Source organism: Pochonia chlamydosporia, chromosome 7, assembly GCF_001653235.2.
Source record: "Pochonia chlamydosporia 170 chromosome 7, whole genome shotgun sequence".
NCBI classification, from domain to species: domain Eukaryota; kingdom Fungi; phylum Ascomycota; class Sordariomycetes; order Hypocreales; family Clavicipitaceae; genus Pochonia; species Pochonia chlamydosporia.
The window spans coordinates 653,558-671,322 of record NC_035796.1 but is presented as its reverse complement, the minus strand read 5'-3'; the positions used below and the strand labels follow the sequence as shown (position 1 = coordinate 671,322).

The 17,765-nt window shown below is 49.9% G+C and overlaps 5 protein-coding genes across 5 annotated transcripts; 4 read left to right on the top strand and 1 right to left on the bottom strand.

The window, feature by feature from the left end:
* Positions 1–53: 53 nt before the first annotated feature.
* VFPPC_07086 (golgi GDP-mannose transporter) lies at positions 54–7,469 on the top strand (the record flags this gene model as incomplete). Its single annotated transcript, XM_018286004.1, has 7 exons — positions 54–898; positions 963–1,262; positions 1,362–5,000; positions 5,972–6,311; positions 6,402–6,492; positions 6,568–6,948; positions 7,030–7,469. The coding sequence occupies 7 exons, from the start codon at positions 54–56 to the stop codon at positions 7,467–7,469; spliced, it is 6,036 nt and encodes a 2,011-aa protein (XP_018139974.1).
* Positions 7,470–8,592: 1,123 nt separating this feature from the next.
* On the top strand, positions 8,593–10,495 carry VFPPC_07084 (MBOAT family protein; the record flags this gene model as incomplete). The annotated part of the gene is made up of 5 exons (XM_018286003.1): positions 8,593–8,614; positions 8,676–8,720; positions 8,787–8,886; positions 8,963–9,984; positions 10,068–10,495. The coding sequence occupies 5 exons, from the start codon at positions 8,593–8,595 to the stop codon at positions 10,493–10,495; spliced, it is 1,617 nt and encodes a 538-aa protein (XP_018139975.1).
* A 663-nt stretch (positions 10,496–11,158) lies between these two features.
* Positions 11,159–13,808, bottom strand: VFPPC_14156 (hypothetical protein; the record flags this gene model as incomplete). Its single annotated transcript, XM_018291926.1, has 3 exons — positions 11,159–11,412; positions 11,474–11,901; positions 11,974–13,808. 3 exons carry the CDS (start codon positions 13,806–13,808, stop codon positions 11,159–11,161), a joined length of 2,517 nt encoding a protein of 838 aa, XP_018139976.1.
* Positions 13,809–16,377: 2,569 nt separating this feature from the next.
* VFPPC_16634 (hypothetical protein) lies at positions 16,378–16,620 on the top strand (the record flags this gene model as incomplete). Its single annotated transcript, XM_018294387.1, has 1 exon — positions 16,378–16,620. One exon carries the CDS (start codon positions 16,378–16,380, stop codon positions 16,618–16,620), a length of 243 nt encoding a protein of 80 aa, XP_018139977.1.
* A 407-nt stretch (positions 16,621–17,027) lies between these two features.
* On the top strand, positions 17,028–17,762 carry VFPPC_14155 (CaaX-protease; the record flags this gene model as incomplete). The annotated part of the gene is made up of 2 exons (XM_018291925.1): positions 17,028–17,207; positions 17,283–17,762. The coding sequence occupies 2 exons, from the start codon at positions 17,028–17,030 to the stop codon at positions 17,760–17,762; spliced, it is 660 nt and encodes a 219-aa protein (XP_018139978.1).
* Positions 17,763–17,765: the final 3 nt, after the last annotated feature.

The following is a 17,765-nucleotide window of genomic DNA, read 5'->3' as shown; positions in this document are numbered from 1 at the left end:
AGGTCTCAAGGAGCGAACCTTTTCGAAGACTGCAAAGTCACAAATGGGACAAGATGGACATTTTGTCCGCGATTCCGTGTACAGCCCCAGATGCCGAGCGTTCATTGCATCTATTGTACGCTCTTTTGACACAGCTGCCTGGAGCGTGGCCAACGATACCACTTATACGATGCTATGCGCGACTATCGAAGTTGTTACCCGAGGCGCTCAAGTGCAACCCTGAGAGCGAGGTTGCAACGCTTATGCACGCAACATCCCGCGTAATCAAGAGCTCATACGACTCATTCTCCGACTTCATATGCCGTGACTCCCGTCCAGCGCTACGAACAACCAGTCCAGACCAATTTATCACCCACAGAGGGCTGCACAATTTTGTTACAAACTTTCCACTTGCTTTGGAACCTGCAGGAAGAAAACCAGTGGTTGCCATTGCTTTGCCAAATGGACCACTTCTTGCGGCGATGTGCATCGCCGTCACCACCTACTACACTGCTGCCCCAATCAATCCGGCAGCCGGCCCGGACCAGTTTTGCGCCGATGTTCTACAGTCAGGAGCCAGAGTGATCTTGACCAACTCACAGGATTACGAAAAGTTACAGCTCAAGGACGAGTGGGTTCAAAACGAAAAAATACAAGTTTATATTGTAGATTGGAATGGCCGAGACGACATTCGCCTACTTAATACCACTGGACAAGCGCTAGAGTCCAGGCCCCCAAGGCCCTCCCCCAACCAAGCCGACGATATTGGCTTGATTCTTTTTACTAGTGGCACGTCAGGAACGAAAAAGGTCGTCCCACTAACTTTGCATTCAATCATTGCTGGCGTGGGTTTTGTAATGGATTCGTGGGGCTTAAAGGAATCGGATACGTGCTTGAATATGATGCCGTTATATCATGTGTAAGTCTTGCTTGTCCAACCGAATACCAACTGTCCAGGCATCTCGACTAACAATCTTTCCCAGCGGCGGATTGGTCAGAAACATCTTTGCTCCAATGTTTTCCCAAGGTTCTACTGTTTGCTGCGCGGCATTTGACCCCAATTTATTCTGGGATGTTGTTGATTCCCTGCAGCCGACTTGGTACTACGCTTCTCCTTCGATGCACTCCGTGATCCTAGGACAGGCCCTTGAACGGCCTGCCTCACTTGAGAGGAGCAAAATCAGACTCGCCTGTAATGCTGCAGGAGGTCTTTTGCCATCACTAGCTTGCCAACTTCGGGATACCTTCAACTGCATCGTTCTGCCAAGCTACGGAATGACAGAGTACGTTCCCAAGCATTTCATTTCGTCTCGTCTCCCCTTCCTTACCAGGCATAAAGAAAAAGAAGACAAAAACCGCAATTGCTAACCGACTGTTCTCAGATGTATGCCTATTTCAACGCCACCTCTTGATTACAAACTTGACCGAGAAGGAACCTCTGGTATCAGTACCGGCCCAGAGCTTACCGTGCTGGACTGGTCGGAACACAAGGTTGAATCAGGTACGATAGGCAGGATCTGTGTCCGAGGTGAACCTGTCTTCCCTGGTTATTTGCGACCTGACGGGTCGTATGACAAATCCCCGTTTAACCCGGATGGGTGGTTTGATACAGGAGATTTAGGTTACTTGGATAGTGATGGCTATCTATACATCACGGGCAGAAGCAAAGAGGTTATCAATCGAGGAGGAGAGCTGATTTCGCCATTCGAAGTTGAAAATGCCATCATGTGTGCAGCGCTGTCGCCAACTTCTCCTATTAGCGGCAAAGTCAGCCAAGTGTTGGCATTCTCGGCATCCCACGACGTGCTGCAGGAGGTTGTTGCAGTGGTACTCGTAACACCGCCAGGTGAAACTAGGGTGGACCTGAAGAGACTTCACGCTGCGTTACGCTCTTCACTGCAGCAGGTGAAGTGGCCAGTGTTGATAACATACATGAACGACCTACCAAAGAGGAACAATAAGGTGCTGCGAATCAAGCTGGGACAAAGGCTCGGCTTGCCAGATATCAATGATGAGATGCCATACTTGCGAAGGCATTGGGAAGCAACCTGCCCTGCTCCGGATACCGCGTTATCCGAGGCGATTGATTGTGTTCCTTGCACAGTGGATCAGGAGGTAATACTCGAGTGCCTGAACGGTGCTCTCCCAAGTGATGTAAGATGCCATGTTCGCAGAGCAAGCGTTGACGACATGCCAGAGCTGTTCTGTGCACCTGCGAAGCAGATTTATCCAGCGCCTTTGGCGGCCCTAGCAACAGATCTGAAAGACCACCTTCGTGGCCACCTCCACAATTACATGGTGCCCGAGAAGGTCCACGTGCTGGATCAGCCGCTACCTATGGACGAACAGGGCTGTGTGGACGACCAGATACTACAGCATATGGTGGATAGGTTGCTTGGGGTATCGATGGATATGCTGATGGACTCTACAGAGGGCAGGGTTGCTAAGGTGTTTGCAGATATGCTTTCTCAGCATCCTGGCGAGCTGCCCAGGGATGCAGACTTCTTCAGCCTCGGAGGTGATTCCCTTCGGGCTGGTCGCCTTGCGTCAGCTTTGAGGAATGAATTTGGCTTTCAAGTGCCCATCAGTATCATTTTCAATGATGGGTCCATTCAAGCCATATCTGCGTACCTGGACAAGATAGCATTAACAAGCACAGCTAGCGGAGAAGAGGATAAGGTCTTTGGGTGTACCGAAACAAACAGCTCGACAAACCCGCTGCTGATGGCGATCCAGCTGATCCCTCTTGTTATCCTGTATCCTCTACGACGAGCTTTCCAATGGACTATATTCATTGTGGCACTCAGCTGTACTCAGTCTTGGCCAACGAATGCCTCCGTCCCAGGTCGGCTCTTCAACCTCACGTTGAGTATTCTGTTCTCCAGGATTGTTGTCAGAATCGTCGTTCCCTTTGTGGGCATCGTCGCGAAATGGACAATAATTGGTCGCTATAAGGAAGGCTTGTACCCAATGTGGGGTTGGTATCACACAAGGTGGTGGATGGTTCAGAAAATCGTCAGTCTTTCAGGCAAGGGATGGTTCAGCTTCAACGACACGACTAAGACTTGGTACTGTCGGCTCATGGGGGCAAAAATCGGGAAGAACGTTAGGCTTGCAGGTGCCTCGTTGGGCGAGTGGGATCTCCTAGACATTCGCGACGGAGCAGCTCTCACTCGCTGCATATGTCGGCCCTTCGCAGCTGAGGGGAATACATCCATGTATCTTGGCAAAATCATTGTTGGAGAGCGCGCCTCAGTTGGAATTTCTTCCATTGTGGCAGCTGGTACGGAAATACCGCCCAACACTTGCATTGGTCCCAACTCTTCGAGTTGGGAGTTGCAAGATGCAGACGAAGCGAATCGGGACCTGTCCCCCGGTGCAGCCGCCAAACCTCACTGGCTTCTGACACTGTTGTTTACCATCCCTCTCCAGCTAACTGCTTGGTTTCTGTCTCTCATGCCTTGGATCGGCGGTCTCCTTGGCATGGTCCTTGAGCAACCCATGATTTCTGGTACACCACTCCGAAACATCCTGGACTGGTTCACAGAACCCAGGCGTGTCGCGTTTCATTATCTCGCTTTGATTTTGAGGTGCCTGTTTAGCCCCTTCATCCTATTCGGGTTTGCAATCATCATCAAACTGGTACTGGATGCCGCATTTGGCAGACTTAGTCCGAAAGGGCGAAGTACGTTTTCGACATGGCGTGCCAATTTGATGAAAAGCCTGCTACCTGTGTCTCGATTGCATGATATGACGACAATGTTTGGTCAACATTATGAAGCCACGTCCATTGCGTTGCGTATGCTTGGTAGCAAAGTTGGTAAACGGGTCTATTGGCCGGGAACTGGACCCAGCATTGGGGACTACCACCTCCTGACAGTAGGCAACGACGTGGTGTTTGGCTCGCGAGCACATCTCATAACATCCGACGGCACGGGGTCAGAAACCATTACGATTCGAGACCGAGCCATGATTGCAGATAGGGTGTGTCTCCTTCCCGGGGTAGAAATTGGAGCGCGAACCACAATGGGATCTGGCGCCTTGACAAGCAGAAACAAAAAGTACGAAGACGGTGCTACCTTCGTGGGCTCCAAAGGACGTGATGCCGTGTGCCTGTCAACCGGAGATCGAGAAAAACGAGAGCCTCGGCAACGTATCCGCTACATGAGTAGCGATGATACGTTGACTGGCGACCGGCATATTTCTAAAAAGGCGATACCACGGACGCGAATCCAACATATGAGCAGCGACGACACTCTGGCGGAGTCGGGTCGGTCAGTCAAGTCCAAGAAACCCAAGTACAAAGAGAAGGCGGACCATTTCCAGACTGATAGTGACACTGACGACAACTGTGATGAGCCATCTACATCAGAAACCATCTCCCCATTTGGAAAGGCGTTCTATTTGAAGCTGGCGCCATATCACGTCTTGGGCCCCTTTGCCATCTTCTGTTACTCTTCCTTTATGACGGTGTTTACAGCCTTCTACTGGAATGTCCCGAACATTTCTTCCATCCAGTTGGTGGACTTCCTCATGAACAGGTTCATTGCTCGCAATAACAGCATGCTTTACGAAGTCGGGGTATTGTTTGGCTTGTGTACTTTAGTCTTTGCCATCCTGACATCACTCCAAGCTCTTTTGGCATTGGGTATTGTCATCGCTTCAAAGTGGGCCTTATTAGGCCGTCGACAACCCGGTAATTATGATTGGGATAAGTCGCCGTATTGCCAGCGGTGGCAGCTCTTCCTATGCATTGAGAAGCTCCGCAGGCAATGCTATCGTGGAGAGGGTATTCTTGGGCTCTTGACTGGCACCAATTGGATTGTGTTGTATTTCCGAGCACTCGGTGCAAGAATTGGGAATGACTGCGCCCTGTTCGCCAACGGCCGCCCAAACTTGATGTTCACTGAACCCGACCTGATCACACTTGGCGACAGAGTCGTCGTCGATGATGCAAGCGTCGTTGCACATATAAACACCCGTGGGAAATTTGACCTAAATCGGCTTGAAATTGGAAACCGGTGCGTCCTGCGTACGGGGAGCCGACTGTTAAGTGGGGCGGAAATGAAAGATGATAGTTGTCTGTTAGAGCACACATTGATAATGGGAGGCGACATTGTAGACAAGAAGTGGACAATGCAAGGTTGGCCAGCGGAAAAATTTACTGGTCGTAGAATTAGGTAGAAAGGCCAGTTAGTTCATTTAAAAAAAAATTTTAGGCCACAGAAAATTCCAGCTGTGAACAAAAAAAAAGGCAGCATAGAATGGTGTTTTCTCAAAAAACATTTTGGTTTTTGTTGCAATTTTTTTTTTAATAGTTAAGACACATACATACACTATAGTGGTGTACAGTAGAAGGTATAAAAAAAAAACCGCCCTCCAACGAATACCTAAATCACCCATAAAAACCACTTTATTTACCCAACATTATTTACCACCCCCAAAAAAAACCTCACCAGGATTGCATTAGTCCAGAAAAAAAAAAAATTGTCCGCAAGAATTTAGAAGTAAATTAATCTTTAATGCCCAATTGTTTTTTACGTGCTGTTAATGGGGGGTTTTTTTAATAGAAAAACCTGTAGCCACTCTTAGGGCAGCGAAAAAATAAAATGCACAATAAATAAGAGTCTAGCTATCGCACCTAAAATTAATTTCGCAATTTACCTTTGTGTTTCCTTTTGTGCAAAGTTTCGCAAAAGAAAGCTGCAGGTGTGTGCCATTAATTCTAGGCCTATTAATTGCATATATCATGTTTATCGCATATCGCGCTCTGTCAACGTCGCATTGACTAGTCTAGTGCAATACCTTGTCTGCATCTGTCACAAGGGGAGGAGGGTTAAATGTCACATACCAAAAGTGAAGCGTCACTGAACCTTTTGTAGCATTTCCTTTTGTTGAATCTTTCCGTTCGCTCATTTCTCTGCGTCCTGCTTGTTCTTGCAATAAGTCCAAGATCGCAACACCTGTTGCTAGTACCCTAACAAATCGCAAGTCGACGACCGACCGACCGACCGGCCTATTCCCAAGAACACGTTCGAGCTGGCCACTATCGCGGCAAGATGGACGAAAAGAAGAACGAGGATTATGTTGTGAAGATGCCTGATGGAGGATTTGATGGCGATGAGAAGGATGCTTTCATGGCCAAGACTGCACCTGCTAGGCGACCTCATCATGGGCAACATGACCTCACTAAGTCGCTATCAAAGTTGGACAGTAGCCCTCCGCTCTCTGTCGTGGCATACTGCTTGTCGTCCATCAGCATGACTGTGGTGAATAAGTATGTGGTCTCAGGAACGTTTTGGAACTTGAACTTCTTCTACCTTGCCATTCAGGTAGGATAGCCTCCCCTCCATACACCAATCAATGCCAATTGTGGCAGGGTTGAATGCTTGGGATGGTGGCCACTTACTCACGCTATGCAGGCAGTTGTTTGCATCGCCGCCATTTCGGCATGCAAATCCCTTGGTCTCATTCGAAATCTCGCCCCGTTTGACTCGAACAAGGCCAGAAAGTGTAGGCGGATCTGCTTCCGAAGCCCTGGTAATCGATGAACATTTCGAGACTGACCAGTTCAATTTTATGTTGCAGGGTTCCCGATCTCGCTCCTCCTCGTCGGCATGATCTATACTAGCACAAAGGCATTGCAATTTCTTTCCGTTCCGGTGTACACGATTTTCAAGAACCTGACAATAATTGTTATTGCCTATGGCGAGGTGCTATGGTTTGGCGGCAATGTAACGCCGCTTGCCCTACTGTCCTTTGGACTGATGGTCCTCAGTTCCGTCGTTGCAGCCTGGGCAGATATCCAGAGTGCCATCGCTGGCGACTTTGGGCACGCCGACTCTTCCGCAGCCATGTCCACGCTGAATGCTGGCTACGCATGGATGGGACTAAATGTCTTTTGCACGGCGTCGTATGTGCTAGGCATGCGCAAAGTGATCAAAAAAATGAACTTCAAAGACTGGGACAGTAAGTTTCCTGCAGGACTCATTGCATCTTACTGCACTGCACGACAGTCAAGAAGGAAGCTGACCGACTAATCAAAAACAGCCATGTATTACAACAACCTGTTGACGATTCCTGTTCTCGTCGTCTGTTCCCTTCTGGTAGAGGACTGGTCTGGAACCAACTTTGCCAAGAACTTCCCCGAGGATTCGCGTAACCGGATAATCGTCGGTATGATTTACTCTGGGCTAGCGGCGATCTTCATATCATACTGTTCTGCCTGGTGCATCAGGGTCACATCATCTACTACGTACTCTATGGTTGGTGCTCTCAACAAGCTGCCCATTGCTATCAGTGGGCTAGTGTTTTTCGCTGCCCCAGTTACGTTTGGCAGCGTATCGGCCATCTTTATTGGATTTGTGAGTGGTATTGTCTACGCTTGGGCCAGAGTGCGACAGTCTAGTACGGCCAAAGACACTCTTCCGACCAGCCGGCCACCGATGAGTGCAAGCTCCCAGAGCAACCGAGACGCCGCCAATTCTTGAATGCTCTTGCTCAAGAGCGGGCGCGCTTGCTTAGACTTCGGCCTTTGGATCCAGTGTATTATAGGCAGGCTGGCCATGCACGATGATTTCTTTGTACAATACGGAATACACCTTGATACGTATGACAACGCTAGAATGTATGGCCGCTAACTTTATGTGGTTCTTGATTTGACAAGCTGTCAGAGAGCGGTCCGCCACGGGCTCCCCTTCGTAATAAAAAGCATGAGAAGGAGTTGGGTTGTAATTATAATGAAAGGATGGTTCAGTACCATTGACTTTGGCTAGAAAGACCATGTTTCCGCTTCTGATTGCTGAGCTCCTGATCTGCTTATGCCCTGAAACAATCAATCAAACCAGACCAAGATGGCAGTATCTTGTGCCTTCATCCTGTTCGCCATTCTGTACTTCTTTTTTTGTATGCCATCTAGGACCAACCACCACACCACAGGTACAATAAGTCGGACTTGAAAGAATCGATATCAGTGCTCCAGGATGCCAGGCCAATCGACAGGTTGCAGATGGCAACGTGCGCTGGGTGTGCCTTGAGCATCGCTGCTCAGCTACACGTACATATATATCCATGTACTTGGGTAGATGGTCGGCCGGGTCCTAGGCGCACTGTGTCACCTATGGTCTCTGAAAGTACATGTACCCACCAGACTTGACATGTGCACCGAACTTCCCTGTGCCGTCCACCTCTGTTTTCTACGTACCAGACCTTGGCAGGGACGCACCTGCCCACCTGCGGTACCAGGGCGGATACCTGTCAAGTCTTCGGATGGTACTTGGCGCACGGCTGAGGGCACAACAATGCTCCACACGAAGACACATGGAGAGTGATTGGCTTCCCTCCAACGTCATTCATGAAAGCATTGTGTCCACCCGTCCGTCCAGAGCCAGCACGGCATTCTAGCTCTTGACCAATTTTCGACCCTGATCTTGTCGTGTCTAATAACGTGCAACTCAGAATTCCGCCTCCCTGCCACTATTCAGTTGCCATTACATGTCATGGTGACTGTGCGTTAAAGTTGCCTTCAGCGAGGCGTTGTTGAATCTGATTAGCCGGCTGCAAGTTTTGTTTTCCACTTGTTTGCGTGGCATCACATCAACGCTTCCCGTCAAGATGTTACACCTCATACATCGACGTAAGTTCATTTCAAGACTTCTGACGTCCTGTTTCCTCTCCTAACTTGATTTGGGCGCCAGCTTTCGAGGTGCTTTCGGCGAGACTTGGAGCATCACCAGACGAACGTGAGTAACTCACACCCAACCCCTGCGCCGTGGCAGATCCATCATACTCACCGCATACTGAACCAGTCAAGCTCATTTTTTCCTTTCTGTTGTCATACCCGTTGGCAGGGCTCCTGAAACGTGTCCCGGATGCGAAGCCTTATCGGAAGAATCTGTTCATAATAGGGTACTTGATGAGGAATTCATGCTCGCTCCCTTCCTCCTGCTGTTCATTCACGAGACTAATTATCCCTACTTTTTAGAACGTCCATCTTCTACCTGGTTGGCCTCTTTGATCTATGGGATGGTGTTGTAACCATAGCTATTACCGCTACTGGCCCCTATCTGATTGCTAAATACCTAAGAAGCAGTCACTATATGCCATGGATCGGCTTCATGTTTGTCATGGGCCACATGTCGGTTAGCCATATCAGACGCCAAGCTGCGAACAGCCCCTCGACGATTGACATCACCGGGGCGCAAATGGTCATGGTGATGAAATTGAGTGCCTTTTGCTGGAATGTCGCTGATGGCCAGCTACCCGACGAGCTCTTATCAGACTCCCAAAAGGAGAGGGCGCTGAGGGAGCTTCCACCCGTTCTGGACTATGCAGGCTATGTTTTGTTTTTCCCCTCACTATTTGCCGGACCAGCTTTTGACTATGCCGACTATCGGCGATGGATCGACACCTCAATGTTTGATGTGCCACCGAATGTCGACCCATCCAAGAAACCTCCTGCTAGGAAAAAGAGAAGGATACCTCGAAGTGGCACTCCAGCCACCTTCAAGGCTCTAGTTGGGCTCTTTTGGATTGCCATGTTTGTTGCTCTGTCCACAAGATATGGCCACGAGCAGCTACTCGGGGAGTCATACATGAGGCATGCATTCTGGAGCCGAGTTTGGATCATGTACATGGTCAATCTGGTGACTAGGCTGAAGTACTACGGCGTTTGGACATTGACTGAAGGATCTTGCATCCTTGCTGGATTGGGTTACAATGGGGTCGACCCTGTTACCGGGAAGGTTTCCTGGAATCGCCTTCAAAACGTCGACCCATGGGCTGTAGAGACCGCACAAAACCCTCGCGGCTACTTAGCAGGATGGAACATGAACACAAACAACTGGCTCCGCAACTATGTGTATCTTCGGGTCACTCCAAGGGGAAAGAAGCCGGGTTTCCGTGCCAGCATGATGACATTTGTTACCAGTGCGTTCTGGCATGGGTTCTATCCAGGCTACTACTTGACATTCGTCCTCGCCAGCCTCATTCAAACAGCTGCGAAGAGTGAGTGACTTTGTACCGATCCTATTACGCTCCTGTGCGGGGTGAATGGAGACTGTCTTTATAGTTACTAACTCGCATCATAGATTTCCGACGCCTAGTTCGCCCCTTCTTCCTCGATCCCGTATCTGGTGGTCCGTCGCCTAAGAAGAAATACTACGACGCGGCAAGTTTTGTTGTGACCCAGCTGACCTTCTCGTTTGCGACCACTCCCTTTCTCGTCCTCAGTTTCACGGATTCTATCCGCGCATGGTCCCGTGTCTACTTCTACGGCGCCCTCTGGACCGTCATGGGCCTTGTGTTTTTTGCCTCGCCGGGCAAAGCAGCGTTGAGAAAGGAACTGGAGAAGCGCCAAGGCAGGGCGAACGCGAAATTAACTCGCTCGATCAGTTCCGAGAGTCTGACTGGCAAAGACCCAATCCTGGGGATTTCCAAGGATCCCGAACGTGATGTGACAGAAGCAATGGCAGAAATCAGGGCCGAGGTGGAGGCACGACAGAAGAAGCTTGCATAGCACATTATGTAATATTCACTTTTATCACATCGATCTAGATCTCGTTCTTCATACATAACCGCCGTTCCTAGTGTACATTTTGATTTGGAGTGGACCAAGAAAAGATTAATGAATTACCATTAACCGTCCCCAGCATATCTATTGTTCCATCCCATTCTGTATGTAGATCGCATTATTTCTTAAGTTTGAATCCAGTCATCAAATAAATTTCGTGTAAAAGTCATGTTGTCATTTCTTGCGTAAAATGGCTTCTTCCGTCATATAGTATGCTTGAACGTGATTCATGAGCATTGAGGCGTTGGCAGGAGAAGCGGAGAAGTCAGGTAATGGTGGGAGAGAAGTTGAAAAAGAAAGAGAAAATGTGAAAGAAAAGAGTGAAAGTAGCGTTGGAGAACAAGCATATGAAACATCAAGTTGCGCAAATAGTCTGCCAAATGTGGATGTGGCGTCAGGCAAGCACCACCTCAGATGGTGTTTGCCCATTTGCAGAGGGCCCTAAAAACTTTGCAGGTTGCCACGAATACGTGGTACAACAAGTGCATTTGAGTGCGGGAGGCAAGGATCAGTGAGCTATGTTTGGTTGGAAGGGAAAACCGGTTGTATCATCAATGATAACCGGGAAGAGCAACCGCTCCTGGGGAGATGTGTGACAAGATCACGCGGTCAGGGCTTCCACTGTTGCGTTCCAGTGATGATAAGGGCAATGGCGGCCCCAACCAAAAGGACGCCGATGATGGACATGTATCGATTGAGGTTTCTCCACCATTTGGCCCTATGGTAGCAGTTGGTGCCTTTCTGCTTCTCCGCGGGACGGCCTCCTCCTAGTTCAAGGTCCAGGTGGCTTGTACTCTGAGTCTTCTCTTTCATGCCTGCAGGAACCTCAGGGGGTAACGGTAGGAATGAGGCAAGCATCCAAGCTGGAATCTGGAGTTAGCTGTGGCTACATATCTCATCGCTGGCCAAGGTTATTATCCTCACCGAAGGGGAAGACAAAACCCAACACAAAAAGTGCTGCTTGAACGTTGTTTCGTTGGGGGTTGTATTCTTCCTTGACCCAAACTGCAGGAGGTGGTCGCCAGAGGCTGTACCTGTATGATCTCCTGTCTGGGCGTAGATGTGGTGACCATAAACTGGACGTCTGCTTCTTGACCCGGTGAACGAGATTGAGAGGTGGGTACGATGCCGGCACGTCAGAAACCGCTTCCGACGACGGTGAGGGGGCACGGCATGGCGCTGGGGGCTGTGGACGCCGGGGAGGGAGCTGAGACACCGAAATAAAGCGTTCCGCGCTTGGAGAGCAGCTAATCAAAGGGCTATTATGTACACTTGCATTGAATTCCGAAAAGAGAGAGTCAGAGGAGTGTTGGATCGTCAGGAAACGACGCTCGCCACTGCCATAATAGAGTCTACCAGGTATGTTAGCAGATCGGTGGTCATCCGCAAAATCAGAATACTACAGTTGGGGTTTAGTGACTAACTTAGCCCAAGCAGGAATGTGTGAACGACTGAAGCTATTGCTCCGGGAGCTGCCAGATGAACGGAGATTGCGATCCGAAGGCCAGTTGGACAAGTAGCTATGAAGTCTTGTTCGAGATGGGCGCCGGTGAAGCTCTTCAAGCTCGGCAAGCCCATCTCCGTGCTCGTCCTGGTCTCGGATTAGTCGCAAACTACTGCTATTCACGTCCCGATTCCAAGTCCTGTAACTTGTCGTATTTGGAAGATCCACAGGCGCGTCAACTTCTGCTCCGTGGTCATCGGGCGAGAGGCAAGGAGTGCCGGAGAAATTACTTTGACGCCGGCAGTCACCGGCCGTGGAGTGAGAAAGCGCTAATGACGGAACGACACTCACTCTGTCACTCTCGGAGAGGACAGGCGATAGAGTGGTGCTCCATTGATGGTGGGACAACGCAAGGCGACGATTCCCGGGTCCAACGGACATACTCCGCAGAGACGAGTTCTGGCGCAGAGGGTTGCTGTGTTGATACGAGATCACAGTACTGCCCGCGAATAATGAACGAGCCGCCTCTTCTACGAAAGCACTTGAGATAGATGTAAGTGACCCCGTTCGAACAGAGTCTGTCGATTTCTGTCGGGATAAGCCAACGTGGTCAGAGAGGAACCGTTTGGCTGGCCGCAAAGGTGCTACAACGAGGCTTTCCCTTGAATATTCAGTTCTCAGGCCAGAGCTCAGCCCTAGTACGGGCACTGGCGAAGACGGGAAATCGTCGTGAAGTGTGTAGTTTTTTTCGCTAGCGTTGGTTTCTGACCGTGAGCGGTTGTCCAAAGATCGCTCTGAAGAGGACTCGCCGATGATTTCAAAGTTGGAGTGGCTCGTTGAGGGCAAGTCCGCGTTTGCATCACCCTGTGTTTCGAGATACCGGTCCATGCCAAGACAAGGCGAGTCACTGGAAAATGTCTTGTAGTTGGACCTCTCGGACTCGGTCGAAATTGACTCAGTAGAATGGAAGGATGGCTTGGTAGCCAGTATGCGATCCCGAGTACAACTACCTGCAGATGGACCAGGCCCGGGAAAGGCCGTCTGTAGATTTCGTCTGGCTGAGATGGAATCAATCGGTAAGAGCTTTCCCTTACTCCCTTTGGCGCTGTTAGGCACCTTTCGCACACCACCAACTAATGTATAGTTCCAAGGTGAAGACGTGGTTTCCTCGGCAGCAAGGCTGGAACGCATCAACGGTGACGGCGTCGAACAGTACGAGGATGGTGGCCGAGAAAGCTCTTCGAGGGGTGTGAGGGGGGAGCTTGGCTGGTCTTCAACAAATGTTCCCGAAATCGTCCTGTCCGCTGAAGAACTGGGAGCGGCGGATGACCGACGCGGGGATTCTGTCGCTGATGAAGAGGAGTACGACTGGGGGAGCAGGGAGAAAGTTTTGTCGGAATTGACGGTGATTGTTCGTATTTGACGTCGATAGGAGGGTGATGGGGATGCCGGATCTGGCGTAGAAGAGACCGTAGCCCAATTTGCAACAGGACTATCCGCAGATGCCGTATTGTAAGTCTCTGTTGTTCCGTCCATGAGACATTCAGAGGCAGTCGTGCTTTGTCCACGGGATTCGTCTACCGGGCAAGTGCGGTGAGGGAGATCGTTGTCAGGCTGGCATTTTCTAATTTGGGGGCGAGGGGAGGATGGTGGCTCGCCATCGGAATAAGACAATGGACGAGAGCCTGGCTCGCCATCTGAACTGAGCCGTGGTGGACTGTAAGGTACAACACGAATCTGTAACCGTACAGGATCGATAAGTGCCTGTTGATACAGCAGCCTTCCGTCCGGTGATGTGGATCTCGGTCTTGCCATGCTAAGGACCGAGGACTATCCTTACAGAGCGAGCTGATCCCATTCCGAAATGCCTGTTGAATTTGCAAGATCCAAGCAGACAGATATGGCGAATGTCCACCAAATCCCTGAGCTGGAGAACAGAGTTCACGGACCTGAAGATCTCGGAATACTCGCTGGAAAAAAATGGGGAGAGGATAACTTGAGCGCAACGCAGTAAGTTGAACAGGATCGAGACCAAAGAGTCTACCTAGGTGAGGTTCGTATTATATCGGGGAATGGTGCCGAAGCCTACTGTAAGCCCAGAGCCAAGATACCGAAATGCAAGAGATACCGAAAGGCAACGACAGCTGAATATGATCAAATAGATAGTTGAAGGATCGATTGAAAAAAAGAAATGGCGAACTTCAAGCGAGGAAGGGGCAATTGAAGGTTAAGGTCGGTACGAAGACAGAATTATTTGGTGTGGCACTGAAGTAACAAATAGATATCAAAAGGATAGTCGGTCACAAACGAATGTATGGAACAAAATGACACTGAATAGAGAAAAGGCAACGAAGGAGCGTCAGAGCCTGAAGTTACAAGACGTGATAAGCAAAGGAGTGATGATGACGAGGAGAAGACTGGAAGGAGGTCAGGAAGGTCAACGGATGGGCGAGTCTGGGTTGAACAGACTGGAGTGTGCCACCTGAGGCCTTTGGCCAATTGATTGCAATTGCGACCAGACCAGACATGGACAACATTGATGAACCCGGACCTGCATGTGCTCGCTGCCCCCATCAGCCTGCATAATATGGAAGGACACCAGACTGCAGGTACTCCGGATGTGTGCCCGGTTCTCCAAAACAGGCTTCAACTCGCACACAATTGGGAGACATCAAATAGCCTAGCATTTGAGTGGTTCCAAGGATCAAGACCGATGCATCCCTGTCTTAGACTTCCTTGCAGTGAGTGCCAGACGTCAACTACCTAGGTACTATGTAGTAAGTACCATGGCATTATTGAACCTCTCAAGCTGTCCAGGCTATGTCAAGTCAAGGTTGCCACAACCTGCCAGAAGGCGGCATGGTTTGCGGAAAGGACTGACCGCCACGACAAAGAACAGCCGTGGCGGGGGCCACAAGTTGGTTTCGAGCCATTTGTGGACATCTGGATGACAGAACTGCAGAGCTAGTGGATGTAGTTTAATGACCTCCTGCAAGAGGCCTTGTCCTGCAGAGCCGCCAGGAGAGTGTTGCATGAGCGAAATTACCAGTTGGCGCACGAACCCTAGACGTTAGTTGATTCAGTCTAGGGCTAGTGCAATATTTGATATCGTCCAATTGACTGACTGCTCGAGGCCAGTGCCAAACGCGCGCCATCCTAAACGTGTGTCGTGTCTGCACGCCGCATTCACCATCTCAATTCTGTCTCGTTGAGAAGAGGCCAAGAATATGACCCTTTGGCCTGGACATTGAACGTTTCTTATAATAATAGCCTGGCCTCCAACAGTACCCACCAGACGTTCGCGGGTGGGTGCCTCAAGTCTTGTCTTATCTGGTCGTGTCTTGTCGTGTCGTGTCGCGTCGTGTCGGTGCGTAATGTGCCCAGCAAGATGAGACGGTGTGTAGTTAAGTACCTAGGTAGGTAGGGGAGTTGCATCATTCAATGTTCGCCGTAGACTTAACTACAATACTTCCATGGAAGCGGCATCCCGAGAAGATAGGAGGGGGGACACCTTGAACACACTTGCGCTAGATGAACCAGACAAGACTCGGCTCTGAGACATGCGTGGCAATGGCCCGTAGGTGCATGGTAGCACTTGGACCGTGGTGTCCCTGGATTGATCGCCTTGCGTTAAGTTTCACGTTGACGGCGGTGTACATCCGCCAGATCTTGAAATCAAGGCTCGCCCAAAATCAAAATCAAAATAAACTAAAATAAAATAAAAATAAAACCAAAACTCCTCCGGATTTGGAAATTGCCAGCCTTTCAGAGCATGCACCCACAAACAATAGTGGTCTGATACAAAAGAGTACAATATAGTTGAAACGAAACGAGGTCAAAGTACGAATGAATTTGGAGTCTGGTATCAGGCGACGGACGGAGCACCCTACTAATAGGGAGAAAATACTACCAGCACAGTCCGTCAATATTGACTCTTCTTGCAATGTGGGATCAAGAACCCTATCTAAACCCAAGTTTTCATATCATTTCGCCCAGTCAAATGTGCAGTCCCTAACTGAGACATGATGCACGGAAACCAAACCCACCCTTTGCCACGACCCGCATGTATTGATCCATTGTTTGACCAACATTGAACGGAAACAAATCCCCAGCGCCTACGGAGTACCCCAACGCCATTGAAGCAGCTCTGGGCCTGGCCCAGCCACTGGTGGATTTGTGAGACTGTACGGACTAAAGTATGTGACTGGAGTTCTGGTCAACTTCTAGGCCACCCGTGGTCAGGGTCGTCAGGCTGGAAACATTGAAATCTCATTCCCTCCATCAGACCAGACATCAATTGATACTTAAGTACCTAGGTACCTAGTGCACCGATAGGCCCACCAGCTAACCGCCTTATTGCCGGACCACACATGCATTGTCTTCCATGGACGTCTCATTGTCAAGCATCTCGAGCAACATTGAACCCCCTAGGCAAGAAGACAATTCGATACGCGCCAGACACTCGGGTCAAAACCACATGCATGTTTTGATTGCCGCGCGCGACCAATGTACCGATTCTAGACCAGTATTTCTCAAAGAATCTCAAATGCCTCAAGGCATTCACATCCAACCCAACGTCTTACGACTCCCAAAATCGGCTCAACAATGGACCCCTGGACCAGTCTAGCCTTCCATCAGTCTGATCTTCGTCAATCATACGCATTTGGTCTTCTGGTGAGTTCGTTCAGCCACATTGTTAGTAAAAGCTGCACCAAGGATGCAAAAGGCCTTGCTGGTCAGTGGCTATAACTGGACGTTTTCTCCCCTCGTTGCCTGAAACCTTTGCCATGCATGGACGGCTAACAAATATGGCGAATTGGTGCCGATTTCAAGATCCTTTATTGTCTTGTTTATGTACTCCCGCTACATGCGTCTTCAGCGACAAGGGCAGCCGCAGGTCGGTCCAGGGACGCACCGGAAGCGATCCGTGCCAGGATTCGCTCCGTGACGTTTTCAACTGTTGTGTGCTCTCTGACAACCTTCATTCTTCTCCACGCGACTTCCAATTCGGACCAAATTTCGCCATGGCATCTCATGGGATACTGGCCGATCGGGGTCAGTGATGCAACCAAGTCACTACTCCTTACTGGTCTGTTATTTGCCGGCCCTCTGTATGAGTGCTTGATCATCGACGGAGTGTGGGAGTCATGGCTACGACTAGAACCGTTGGCGCGACTTCAGAGAGACTGGGCGATGTGGAGGAATATGGTAGCCGTATGATTCCCCTTTGCAGCCTTTCCACCTCCATCTTTTTGCCATCGCATCGCAGGCACTTACACCAGGAAACAGGGCCCTATCACTGAAGAATGTCTCTTCCGATCTGCTGCCGTGCCGTTGCTACTGGTGGCTGGATGTAGCATGAGGGGCATCATCTTTCTCTCGCCTCTCGTATTTGGACTTGCACACCTTCATCACTTCTATGAATTCCGCGTTACGCATCCCGAAACTCCTCTTGTTGCCGCAATCGCTCGCTCCATAATCCAGCTGTCTTACACCAGCGTCTTTGGGGCGTATGCGACGTTTCTCTTCTTGCGCACTGGGTCATTGATATCTGTCATTGCCGTCCATGCGTTGTGCAATTCCATGGGTCTTCCTCGATTTTGGGGCGTTTTGGAACCATACTGGCTCCCTGCGCCTGAGGTCTCTCACCCTAGCAATATCTTGAAATGGACTATCCCCTACTACGTGTTGCTCCTGGGTGGTTCGACTCTATGGTGGCATAGTATCTGGTCCTTGACAGCTTCCCCCCTGGCTCTCGCCGTCGTTTAGCTG